Genomic DNA, 12809 nt, shown 5'->3' with positions numbered 1-12809 from the left:
TGAACATACAAAACCCGCCACACTACACCGCACATGTGCTGGCTGGCCCAGCTGTCACATCTCCCTTACTTTGCTTGCCTGGCTATCATAGGTCAGAAGACGGAGCTGAAGTTACTTTTAAAACACAATAATTGCTGGAAGCCGAATTATTTCATTCCACACCATCCATGGCGGCCTGGAGGGGGAATAGTATTTACCACGGCCGGGAACTTGTGCGGCAGCAGGATCAGCCATATACCGGCTGTATCCTGTGCCCAAGTCTCCCGCGCCGATAGCTCTCATATGCAGCTACAGGTGCCCCTGAGCATTAGGTAGCCAGAGGAACCCTCAGTATTAAGTAGCTAGTGGTGCCCCCAACTGAAGGGAGATCTCGTCAGTGGAATCCCAAGAGCTGGGTGAGTAACCTCTTATTTATGCTCTGCTTGGGACTCTGCATAGGTAAGGAGGATGGGGCGCACTAGGGGAGGGGGATGAACCGCCTTTCCATCATTAGATGCCTGTAGGCGTGTGCCTACAGTTCCTTATGGTAAATCCGGCCCTGCCTCCTACACACTATGGGCTTGATTTACTAAACCGTGATAACTCAAATATCACACCTTATCAGAGATCACATTATATGAAAAGATATCACACCTTATCAAAGTTAACACGCCTTAGCAGAGTAGCATAGCAAGCGCTACAAACTTATGCCTGCTAATTGCCAATGACACTCGTCCTGCCCTGAGCCCCTGCAGGTTCCTAGCGCTCGCTATGCTACTCTGATAAGGCATGTTAACTTTAATAAGGTGTGATACCTTTGATAAGGTGTGATATCTTTTCATAAGGTGTGATCTTTGATAAGGTGTGCTATTTGAGTTATCACGGTTTAGTGAATCAAGCCCCATATGTGTTTATGGTTTTAACTGGTTTTATTCTGTTCTTTGTACTAGTAATTGCTAAATCATACCTCCCAACTTTTTGGAATATGAAAGAGGGACACTTACGCCACACCCCTGCCACACCCTTAATCATGCCTCTGACACACCCCTAGTCACGCATACCAAAAAGATTTGATAAGAAAATGATGTTGTTTTATAATTTAATCTACACTGGTATTTTGTATACTGGTTCAGTTTTATTTATATTAACATTTGAAAATTAGAAATATATCAATTTGAAGGATGGGAATAAAGTCAATAAAAATTTTTTTTGCAGAAAATAGATAAAATGACATAGATTTGTACATGATTCCTGAAAGAGGGACAAATGCAAGAGGGATGGAACTGGAAGGATTTGGTTCCCAAATAGGGACTGTCCCTCTAAAACATGGACAGTTGGGATTTATGGCTAACTAAAATTTTGTATTGGTTTATTCTAATTGTAATTTCAGGGTTTCTTGTTCTACTATTCATCTGTTGTATAGTCACGGGACTGACAATACTCACCTAGATAATATGCAGTATCTGCCGGATAACAAGGCCCTCCACTGACTTCCCTTTTGTGGGCAGGTTGTAACACTGAGCACCTAAACGTCTCCAGACCGTGAAGCGGACTCTTCCAGAATCCAGAATGTCATCTCTAGAACGCTCTGTGGTGTCACGGGAGAGCACGGCCTCCGGATCCAGTAAGTGCTTCAATATATTATTGTAAAGTTCAAACAATTCTCCTTATTTGCAAAACTCTTGATCCGGGGAGGGAGCCAAAATTGGAAACAGTAAATTCGGGCGCCTGAGGCTAGTGGACAAATCGGGCGCCGCCATTCACTCCTATAATAAATATCGTTTAATGGGCGCCCGATAGGAAAAAAGGGCGCCGGTGAAAAATAACGTTTTAAAAGCGGCGCCCGGAGACTTAATGTTTTATTACTGCTTCTCATGATTACACATTATTTAATGATTTATACATTTTTAAATATTATTTTTAAACGAAAAACAGTACAATATTTTTTTTCAAACATTATTTTTAAACGAAAAACAGTACATTTTTTTTTTACAATATTTTTAAACGAAAAAACCAACAGGGGGGGGTCTTAGGTTTAGGCACCAACAGGGGGGTCTTAGGTTTAGGCACCAACAGGGGGGTCTTAGGTTTAGGCACCAACAGGGGGGTCTTAGGTTTAGGCACTAACAGGGGGGTCTAGGGGTTAGGGGTAGGTACAGGGAGGGTTACTTAGGCACCAACAGGGGGGGTCTTAGGTTTAGGCATCAACAGGGGGGTCTAGGGGTTAGGGGTAGGTACAGGGAGGGTTACTTAGTAATTTTTTTTTTAAACGTTATTATACGTTTCAGTATTTAAACGAAAGATTAACGTTTTTACTATTGCCGATTTAATGCACATTATTTAATGATTTATAACTTTAAAAAACATTAATTTTAAACGAAATACAGTACAATACATTTTTAAACGTTATCCATGCTTATCGTTAAAAACCCGGCGCCCTTTTTTCCCAGCGCCCCTTTTTAACGTACGCGCCAAAATTATCCTATGAAAATTAGCCTATGGTAATGTATTCAGGGACTCACTAATTCATCAGGATCTGCTGGCTTTGATATGCTCCTGGATCTGAGGAAATTAACTTTTTAGGAGAATGGTTTGCTTTTCGTCAGCACATTTCAGACTGAATACAGGATGGGGGTCTTTGTGGCTAAAGAGATTAAAGGACCACTGTAGTGAGAGGTATATGGAGGCTACCATATTCATTTGCTTTTAAACAATACCAGTTGCCTGGCAGCCCTGCTGGTCTATTTGGCTGCAGTATGCTGGGAATACACGGCTCGATTTTGAGCTGATAAGATGGCTCGATGGATAATTTCCGACATGTACGATGACAGTTCCATCGTTTTGCCGCTCGATTCATCATTGAAGTGAATTGAAAAAAGATAAGAAAAACGAGCAAAAGATAAGAGAATCGAGTGGGCAAAACGATCAGGTGCAGAATCGAGCGCCGGAATCGACCCGTGTATTCGCAGCATAACACCAGAAACAAGCATGCAGCTAATCTTGTCAGATCTGACAATAATGTCAGAAACACCTGATCTGCTGCATGCTTGTTCAGGGTCTATGTCTAAAAATACTAGAGGCAGAGAATCAGCAAGGTAGCCCGGTAACCAGGCCCGGCCCTAGACTTTTTGCCGCCTGAGGCAATTTTTAAAGAAATCGCCGCCGCCGCCCCCCCCCCCCCCCCCCCCCAAGCCGTTGTTGTGGGGGGCCGCCCGAGCTGGAGGGGATAGCGGGCAGGAAGGGGGTATTGGGCCTAGCGGCGGGGAGGGGGGTCGGACCCCCCCTCCCTCGCCTGGGTCCCCCGTCCTCCGCTCCCCTCCAGCTTTAAAAAGGTCCGTGCTGTGGCTGCAGCTATTCGTAAGAGGCAACGGGCGGGGATTACTCACCTCTTCCTCGTTCCAGGCCAGCGTGCGCTCCACTGACGTCACTTCCTGCGGCGTAGCATGTGTCTCATGCTCCCTGTCACCTCCTTTCAACCAAAAATATGGCTGCCATCATGAAATCAAACATTTGCCTGTTCTTTTAAAACAGTGTGGGTAAGAGATTATGTTACCTATCTATTTTAATTAACATAACTAATGCAACTTAATGACAGTATGTTTGTTTAGGCTGGAGTTCCTCTTTAACCTTTTGTTGAATGTAAAAACACAAACAAGTTGCACTAACATTTAAGTGGATAAATATGCGTATAAGGCCGCCAGCTTGTCCTCTCTATGCTCCCCAAGCCTGGCCAGGGCTATAATATCGGTAATCTGTAGTTACTAATATTGTACTGGCATTTGTAAGTAACCTCCATGACCCAATCCCATAGCAGCTCACAATCTAATGTCCCTACTAGGGGCCCAAGATTATGGTAGAGACATTACACTATGACTATGGTAGGGACCAGTGACAAGATGCAAATAATTTTGTGTGCAAATTTATAAAACTTGAAAATGGACCAATCAAATTTTACCTCAGCAGGATTTGATTGTTTTGTTTTCAAGCTGCATACATTTGCATACAAACATTTCATAATCCTACATCAACTCAAAATTATTTGCATCTCATTGACCATCACTGGTCCCTACCATAGTCATAGTGTAATGTCTCTACCATAATCTTCGGCTGATTTGGGGGAATACCAGTTATTTTACCATTTTGGGCTTGGGAAGTAGGAGGAAAGCCACACAAACATGAGGAGAACACCCGAACCCCATGAAGATGGTGCTTGGCCAGAAATAGAACCTCAAACCCTGCCGTTGGAAGGCAAGAGACTTAGCCAACATGCTGTCCTATATATGAGCATTCCATCATCCAGCCTTGCTTTTCCAACAGGAGAGGCGCGCACAGGATCCCACCGCTCAGCCCAGAGGTCCATTCTAAGCTCTGCTAAGTCTGGCACTGATACCAAGTCAATCATGTCAGGTATGTAGGGCACCGGTTGTGTTGGGTGTGTTCACTACCCTCTTTTGGCAATTGATTAGAACTGTTCGCCCTCAGCTCAGGCAAAGAAGAAAAAGAGTGAACCCAACCCCTTCAAGATCCCACCGAATGCTGACTTCTTCCTTCTTCGAGACCAAGAAAAGGAGAGAAAGCAAATGGTAAGTACCCCATAGTATGCCAAAGAAGAATTAAAAACATACTATCAGCTGTAAGTAGCATGCAGTAAAGGTTTGTAAGCTGCGGTCCTACAGCCTAGCCTTCTGTAGTGGCTGCTATTGCCAGACAGGACACCACCCTTATCTTGCTTACATGAGGAGGGGAGGAGGAGGCGGCACAGCCAGAAGCTATGGAAACACTAGTCAGGGATCTAGTCTGCATTAGTCCTGTTATGTATGTTTTATTTTCATCCTTACATGAGTGGTAAACAGAAGGCGTTCTTAATTATGAAAACAAGGACAATTCAGTCAGAAGCAATGAGCTCAGGCAGTGCAATAGACAGCATCTCTGAAGTCTTGTAGCTTAACGGGGCTGAGAATATTGTGTTTGTGTTGATGGTATCTTTATGCCCACACCTGCACAGGAAAGGGAAATGAATAAAAACCTGAAAGTGCACCAGAAGGCCACCTACACCAGCAAAATGAACGCCAAGATGGCGGGGCTGCGCAAAGAGATTGAAGCTGAGGAGATGGAAGAAAACGCAGAGGAGATGCAGAAATCCGTGGTTGTGCCAGACAATCCTTCCTGGAAACTGGCTGTAACCCGAGGTAAGAACCAGGAGGAAGGTGGGAGGTGAGAAGTGAAGAAGGGACTCTGAGCAGTGCAGAAACTATGGAAAGATGCATATCATTTTAAAGCTCTCTTTCTCCTCTTTCCAATAATATACGCCTTTTAGTTTTTGCTATTTTCGCGATTGAAAATGCAGCGGCCGCGATTTCGATTGCAAAAATAGAGAAAACTAAAAGGCGTAGGGTGCCGATTTAGGTGTCGCCAGAAAGAGGAGAAAGAGGGTTTTAAAATGATATCCATCTTTCCATAGTTACTTGTATTACACAGGGCGACTTTTTCTCAAAGTCAGCAGCTCCATTCAGTAGAAAAAGTCGCCCTGTGTAATACAATGTAACTATGGAAAGATGGATATCATTTTAAAACCCTCTTTCTCCTCTTTCTGGCGACACCTAAATCGGCACCCTACGCCTTTTAGTTTTCTCTATTTTCGTGATCGAAATCGCGGCCGCGGCATTTTCAATCGCGAAAATAGCGAAAACTAAAAGGCGTAGGGCGGTGGTTTATATATCATTGGAAAGAGGAGAAAGAGAGCTTTAAAATGATATGCATCTTTCCATAGTTTCTGCACTGCTCGGAGTCCCTTTAAACATACCATCCTTTCACTTATTGGTAGTCACTCATGCATAGCTACACTCATTGCAGTTTTATAAAGGTCACTGCAGAGTATTACAACATAACTGCTTATCGGCATTATCATAGTGTCCTGAAGACCACTGTGTTTTGCAGGGCTGTTATGTGGCACAAATGAGGTCTCTGACACACCCCCTGTAGGCTTATGCAGCTGAGAAGAGTGTGATGATGTCACCAACACCCCTCCCACAGACCTGCCCAAGAGGTGCTCTCATTCAAATGCACTGCATCAGCAGGTTTCTTCATATTTTAAACTTAGATTGTGTTTAAACAGGTTTATCTATAAAATGTTTTGTCTTCTTTTTTTCTTACTGAGAACTTTGAAATCAGAACATGGATGTCAGAAGGAGCAGAACTGTTTACATGGCTAAATATAACTTCTCATCATTTTATGTCGGTTTGGGAAGCCGGGAGAGGCTGCCAACATCCAGCTCATCTTCGCAGATTCTTAGAAAATGAAATAGCTGAGATTATAATTCCATCTTTTCCTTCCAGATAAACAAATACAGAAGGAAAGTCTACATGAGTACATTGACAAGAAGAAGGAAATGTTCCTTTTGCAGGTAAAACTTATCGGAATTCACTGGATTATTAAAAGAGAGCTATTATATGTTTGTTGTATTTACTTTAATGCAGACAACTGTCAGTAATAGCATGGATGGTTTAATTAATTATTATAATTATTATTATTATATCTTTATAATTAGTAGTGCTGACTTTTGCAAAGGGCTTTGTGGACTACATTAAACAATTCATGTCACTAAGAGCAGGTCCGGGACAAGGCCCCCCAACAGAGGCAGAGATGGCAAAGTGCACCAGCACCTGGCTGTACCCCCAAATTGTGCCTGCCCCAGTATGAGTAGCAGATGTGCCCCAGTATTATGTAGCCCCTCAGTATAGGTAGCCAGATGTGCCCCAGTATCAGTAGCAGATCAGTAGCAGATGTGCCCCAATATTATGTAGCCCCTCAGTATAGGTAGCCCGGTATTAGGTAGCTACCATCCCCAGTATAGATAGCCAGATGTGCCCCCTCTCTTTCATGCGCAGCTGCCTGGGGCAACAGCTCTCCTCTTCCATGTGTTGCTCTCTAGTTGCTGCCTCCCTTTTCCATCTTCTATACACAGCAACCGATCTTCCACATCCAGCCATCCCCTGGCCTGCAGCTGACCAAGGCCTGGGCCCTTGTGGTCTGTCCAGAAGTTTGACCCTGCAGGCAGGCAATTCACACGTGCCCCAAAATATGACCGAGCCAACTGCACAGTATCAGCTTTACACACACCAGTCAGTGAATGGAATCTAACATTGCATCTGTGCCCACCACTAGTACTCCCTGACGGTGAAACGTGACGAGATCCAGAAGCTGGAGGCCATGGCTGCCACTGAGGAGATGAAGCTGGAAAAGGCTGAGCAGTATCTGGAGGAAGATGCCGTGAGGTTTGATGAGTTTCTGAAACAGAACGACAGGAACTCTGTGGAAGCTTTAAAACAGTGAGTTTAAAGAGTATTGAACTTCATCCCAATCAGTAGCTGATACCCCTTTTCCCACAAGAAATCTTTACCTTTTCTCGAATAGATCATCAGGGGGTCTGTGTGGCTGATATTGTGGTGAAACCCCTCCCACAGTGTGATGTTAGGACCATGGGCCTGACAGTTTCCTGTCTGTGAACCTTGTTGCATTGTGGGAAATAACAGCTTTTCCAAGTGCCCAGCAAGCACTATCTCCCTCTGTGCATAGAATATCTCCCTCTGGCGGAACTAAAAATATCACCACCAGAGATACATTTCAGAATGTAAATCACGGAGAGGGAAGATTTTACAATGGGCAAACACTGACTACAAATAATAAATAAATTCTAAAAAAAAAATGTAAAAAATAAGCAATTTTATTATAATTACAGTATGATATTTTCACTATAGCTTCTCTTTAACAGCCCAGACTGATATACTGTGTATATATATATATTTCCTCCTGGCAAGGGACATCCCATGTATTTTCCACCCTGGCTTGTAGAAGAACTCTTCAACTAGTAACTGGGGTGGTTTTTCGTAATGGGCACTAGCAATATGTAAAACACTGGAGTGGAGGCACCTGGTAAATGTAGTGAGCTAACAGTATTGTAATAAATTAAAAGGAGAGGCAAAGCTTACCTCTCCAGACGAAATCCAGAACCAGCGTTACTAAAACCAGAATTTTATTCAGCACAATTAAGACAACACGTTTTGCTGGTCCCTTGCCCACTTCTTCAGGTAAGGACAACAACAAAGTGCCTAAAATACAAAAGTATGTCTTCTTACCAACTTACATTTACATATAACAGATTCAGCTATTTTCATTAAATTAAATTCTCAAAATCCACAATTTCAATTTATTATAATATAAAATAACGTAGACTACATAATGTCATTCATAACACAGCAGTTCACATCCTGTATCCCTGAATGGGATAAATGAAATAATTGATTTTGTCATTCATTTATTTTTTATTTTACACATTGCCCCCTTTTATGGTGCTAAAAGTGCATAAGAACAGAGCTATAATGATAAAATTATTATATTGATAATGGACTGTTAACTTCAACAGAGCGCCATGAGACTCTCAGATGGGAGGGGATGTGGAGTGTATTGTTATAAAAGATAGAGGTGCATGGCTCTTCTACTGACCACATATGTTATTGCTGATGAAGCGGGATCAAACCTGCAAAGCGCGTTGCATTGTCCCCGGAGTATGTAAATAAACTTATTGTATTTGACAAATTCATTAGCAATTTTTGTGTCTGCTTAGAGGAGGTAAGTCCACCACTGACTCCTCATGTTTTAAACTTTTTAGATACTTTATCCTTTTGGCACCTCTGTATCCATACCTTGTTATAAAAGATGGTATATTAGAGTATACAAATAACCCTGGGTGGGTTCTTGCCTGATATGGAGCTGTTAAAGCAAACGTGAAGAGAAAATAAACTTATGATGAATTGTATGTGTAGTACAGCTAAGAAATAGAACATTAGTAGCAAAGAAAAGAGTCTCATATTGTTTTCCAGTACAGGAAGAGTTCAAAAAACTTCAATTGTTATCTATGCAAAAGAGCCCCTTTGAGCTATTTGACCCTCTGCGTTGAATACAGTCCTGTTTTCTAAAGCACTTAAACAGCAAAGAGACAGTTATTTCTGCTTTGTTTTATAGTTTAAAAGACAGAGTGTGCTTTTAAAACGGCAACTGTGACAGAATGTAATGTTATTTTTAAAAAAAGGCATATAACTGAAAATAAAAATATGAGACTCTTTTCTTTGCTACTAATGCTCTATTCCTTATCTGTACTACACGTACAATTCTTTATCTCAAAAGCTTTTTTTCGCTACAGGTTGCTTTAAAGAGATACTGAAGTGGTAAAAAAAAAAATGATATAATGAATTGGTTGTGTAGTACGGATAATTACTACAACATTAGTAGCAAAGAAAATATTCTCATGTTTGTATTTTCAGTTATATAGTGTTTGTATAACATTGCATCATTCTCTAATATTTGCAGTTTACACTCTACTCAGCATTCTAAATGATTATACAGAGCAGGCCAGTGAACTTTTGAACTGTTCTCTAGAGAGAAAAAGAAATTACAATGAATGACAGTTGAGATAACAAGCTTCAGAAGACAGAGCGCTCTGTGACTTTAAAAGTCGTGGAGCTCAATGGCGCATTTACATAGGAAACAACTGGAGTTTCTTAACTCTTCCTGTACTGGAAACAGTATTAGACTTATGTCTCTGCTCCTAATGTTTTATTTCTTAGCTGTACTACACATACAAATCATTATATCATCATTTTTTTCCGCTTCAGTGTCTCTTTAAGAGCGTGAGCGCCTATATATGGGGATGTGAGCACCTCTAAACATGTGACGTTATACTAGAAATATCACTGTCCAGAGTTCGCCAAACTCCAGGATCTGCTTACTTACCCCCACCGCTACCTCCTCCGGTAGCTATCTCTGCCAGTCAGTGGCCAACAGTGCCATACTGGGCCCCTGTGCAGAATAAAAGAAGGGGCCCCATGTGAGTGGCCATAATCATATCAGATTATGGTTGGATCCAAATAGTGTTGATAATATAAAAGTACATGTATTCTGTAGGCATTGTGTTTATGTAGCACACATTTCATACTTGTGTATTACTGGGCCACACGAAAATATCAGTGTTCCTCCTGAGTTTCAGCTGAAATACACAGGGAGGAGCCAACAGAATAATCATGCCCTAACTGTGGTGCACCTAGAGGGCATGGGGGCCCTGTGCGGCTGCACGGCCTGCACGGGCCTACGTCCGCCTCTGCTGCCAGTATTCAGAGTTCGGCAACTTGACAGCCAAATGCTGCTTTCTAACCCCCGCTGTTGAAATCTACTGTATATACGAACTCCTGACAGACTGATTCCCACCACTGCCTCCGCCAAACCCCGCCACCCAAATTACAGTGTGGTCTATGGTGGCGCCTAATTTAGCAATCAAGCTAATTGACGAAATGACCTGTTTCGAATGGAAATCCAGCAGCTACAAATCCTTTTCAGTCTAACCAGGGCCCTGTGACCTCTCATTTATTGTCTATCTTCCTTCCCTCTGCTCAGAGCCGACAAGGAGACCAAACTGAAGATGGAGCAAGTTGCACAAATCAAGAGTCTGACGGCCCAAATGATGCACATAAAAAGGTACAGCAGCAGAGGCGTATCTAGAGGGGTCCACATAGGGCACCTGCTATAGGCGCCCCTAGTCACTCACCTGGGGAGGGCAGTTCCCTAAACATGTCATAGTGAGTGTGAAATGACCAATGGTGAGGAGGAAAATCTCCAGATCACCCCCCGGCCAAAAAAAAAGTGCAAGTTTTGAAAAGTATAACATTAACATACCTGCTGAAAAAATAAATTCACAGCTTCCTGTTTCCTCCTCACCAATTTTCAGCTGCCTGCTCATCCCCTCCTGGTCAGTCTAAAGTCATAATTGGCTGTTAGTAGTAGAGAGGAGTGGCTTTAGTTAACAGAGCAATCAGGCTCTCCCCTTCCTGTGACTATGCAGGAGTGTTTTAGATTCAGGTCTGAGGCTTCCATAGTGGCAAACTGGGCAATTGCCTAGAGCCTCTGGTTCCTTTAGGGGCCCCCAAATCAGGGATTGCAGAAATCATAACTTATTTGTCAGTAACATTTTAAAATGTAAGGGGCCCCAAATACATACATACATTTTTCTGATGCTGAAACCAGGATAATTAATGTAAAACTGTCTATCCTGAATAGTTTATTGCATTCTACTATTTGTCACTACGGTGTATCTTTAGGGCCCTTTTCCACTGGCCGCATTGCCGCCATACGGTGCGATCATCATCCTACTCCGTACCGAATACACCCACAGGCACTTCCGGTCACGCCATGGTTCAATAAAACCTCCATTGGATCCGGATGCGAACTGCGGAAAACTGCAGCATGCTATCCATAAATTTAGCCACATCGCAGCCGGAAATTCGTGTCAATGGAAAGGGATCCATTGACTAACACTGAATGCAGTTTGTGTGCGACCACACCGCACCACGTGTAGTGGAAACGGGCCCTTAATAGACCCCTGGTGGTCTTACCCTGTACAGTAGTAAGTGCTGTGTCCTAAAGTTTGCTCACCGATAGAATCCCATTACTGGGAGAGATGGACCTACAGACTACTATGTATGCTGACATTTTAACCCTTTGCCGACCGCTGCACGCCAATTGGTGAGAACGCGGCGGCAGCCCCAGGACCGCTCAACGCAAATTGGCGTGAAGTACTGGGGGGCACTGCTCTGTCATCAGTCTCTCAGCGGCGATCAGTCTCCCAGCCACTAGGAGACTGTTAGATGGCGAAACCACCGTCTATTTACATGGTACAGCACTGCGATCTACAGCAGTGCTGTGTGACACGGCTGTCCCCCTGGGAGACTCAGGAGCGATCGGCTGTCATAGGCTGATGTCTATGACAGCCGACCGCTGTGATTGGCTGGTGGGAGGAGGGAGGGAGTAAAAAAAAAAAAAAGGCACATTTATTTAAAATAAATTAACAAATACAAAAATACATAAACATGCCGGCAGGGATCAGAGCCCACCAACAGAAACCTCTGTTGGTGGGCAGAAAGGGGGGGGGGAGAATCACTTGTGTGCTGAGTTGTACGGCCCTGCAGCGAGGTCTTAAAGCTGCAGTGGCCTGAATTGCAAAAAATAGCCTGGTCACTAGGGGGGTGTAAGCCTACAGTCCTGAACAGGTTAAAGACTAATATTTAATCTTTGTTTCTCCCCAGTGACATTTCAAAGTGTGAGGAGATACTGCGTGAGTATCTGATGTACAAAGAATTCCTCTTCCGTCTGTCCCCCAAGGAGTGGAAAGAGGAGGTACTGAAGAAGAAAGCAGAGAGGAAGAAACCTGTCCCTCCAGCTTCCAGAGATCATGAAATGCGGAGCTCGGAGGCCAAGGTGACCCTCCCCCCTGCATCAGGGAAGAGTAAGTGTATGGCAACGGCTCTGCTTCTCATTCTAAAGTATTTTTACTATTCCCACTAACAAATGTATAGCTCTGCGGACATGCTCAGTAGCAGAAGTTTGCAAGTGGGTTAAAGAGGTATTGTCGGCCACAAAATCAAATTCCATTTACCCACTACTCAGTGTTCATTATGCAGCCTGGAACCTCACCCTGCTTTGCAAACACTCCAATCTAATCAGCATTTTTTTTGTTGTAATAAATCTTATATCAGACAGCCTGGTTCGATTTAAACAGCAAACTGGAGGGCGCAGCCCAGAAAAAACTGTGAGGGGAATAGCTCTCACTATTAAACCCTCACAGTAAATACTTCCTCCTGCCGCGACCACCCAAGGTGGGGTTCTCCCCTTACCCCACCAAAAGAGGCAAAATTATATTGTAATAAGGGGTGCGCTGGATATAAATTATTGAATCAATGCTGTTTCTAGGTAAAACAATTTATTTCAATTATAGAGCCATAAA

General features: G+C 43.2%; 1 protein-coding gene across 4 annotated transcripts in view; it reads left to right on the top strand.

The window, feature by feature from the left end:
* Nucleotides 1-12809, top strand: part of CFAP100 (cilia and flagella associated protein 100) — a 42385-nt gene that overhangs the window by 5473 nt on the left and 24103 nt on the right. For 2 of the 4 annotated variants that reach the window (XM_068251575.1, XM_068251572.1), the window contains exons 3-10: nt 1488-1603; nt 4297-4386; nt 4462-4562; nt 4985-5168; nt 6316-6383; nt 7145-7308; nt 10427-10507; nt 12112-12311. In XM_068251575.1, coding sequence (XP_068107676.1) covers nt 1549-1603; nt 4297-4386; nt 4462-4562; nt 4985-5168; nt 6316-6383; nt 7145-7308; nt 10427-10507; nt 12112-12311 — 943 coding nt within the window. In that variant the 5' untranslated portion in view covers nt 1488-1548. Of the gene's footprint in view, nt 1-1369; nt 1604-4296; nt 4387-4461; nt 4563-4984; nt 5169-6315; nt 6384-7144; nt 7309-10426; nt 10508-12111; nt 12312-12809 lie in introns of all 4 variants that reach the window. The other 2 variants (XM_068251574.1, XM_068251573.1) reach the window with 1 other exon arrangement.

This window comes from Hyperolius riggenbachi, chromosome 9, assembly GCF_040937935.1.
Source record: "Hyperolius riggenbachi isolate aHypRig1 chromosome 9, aHypRig1.pri, whole genome shotgun sequence".
In the NCBI taxonomy this organism is placed as follows: Eukaryota; Metazoa; Chordata; class Amphibia; order Anura; family Hyperoliidae; genus Hyperolius; species Hyperolius riggenbachi.
The sequence above is the reverse complement of the archived record's forward strand: the minus strand, read 5'-3'. Positions and strand labels throughout refer to the sequence as shown.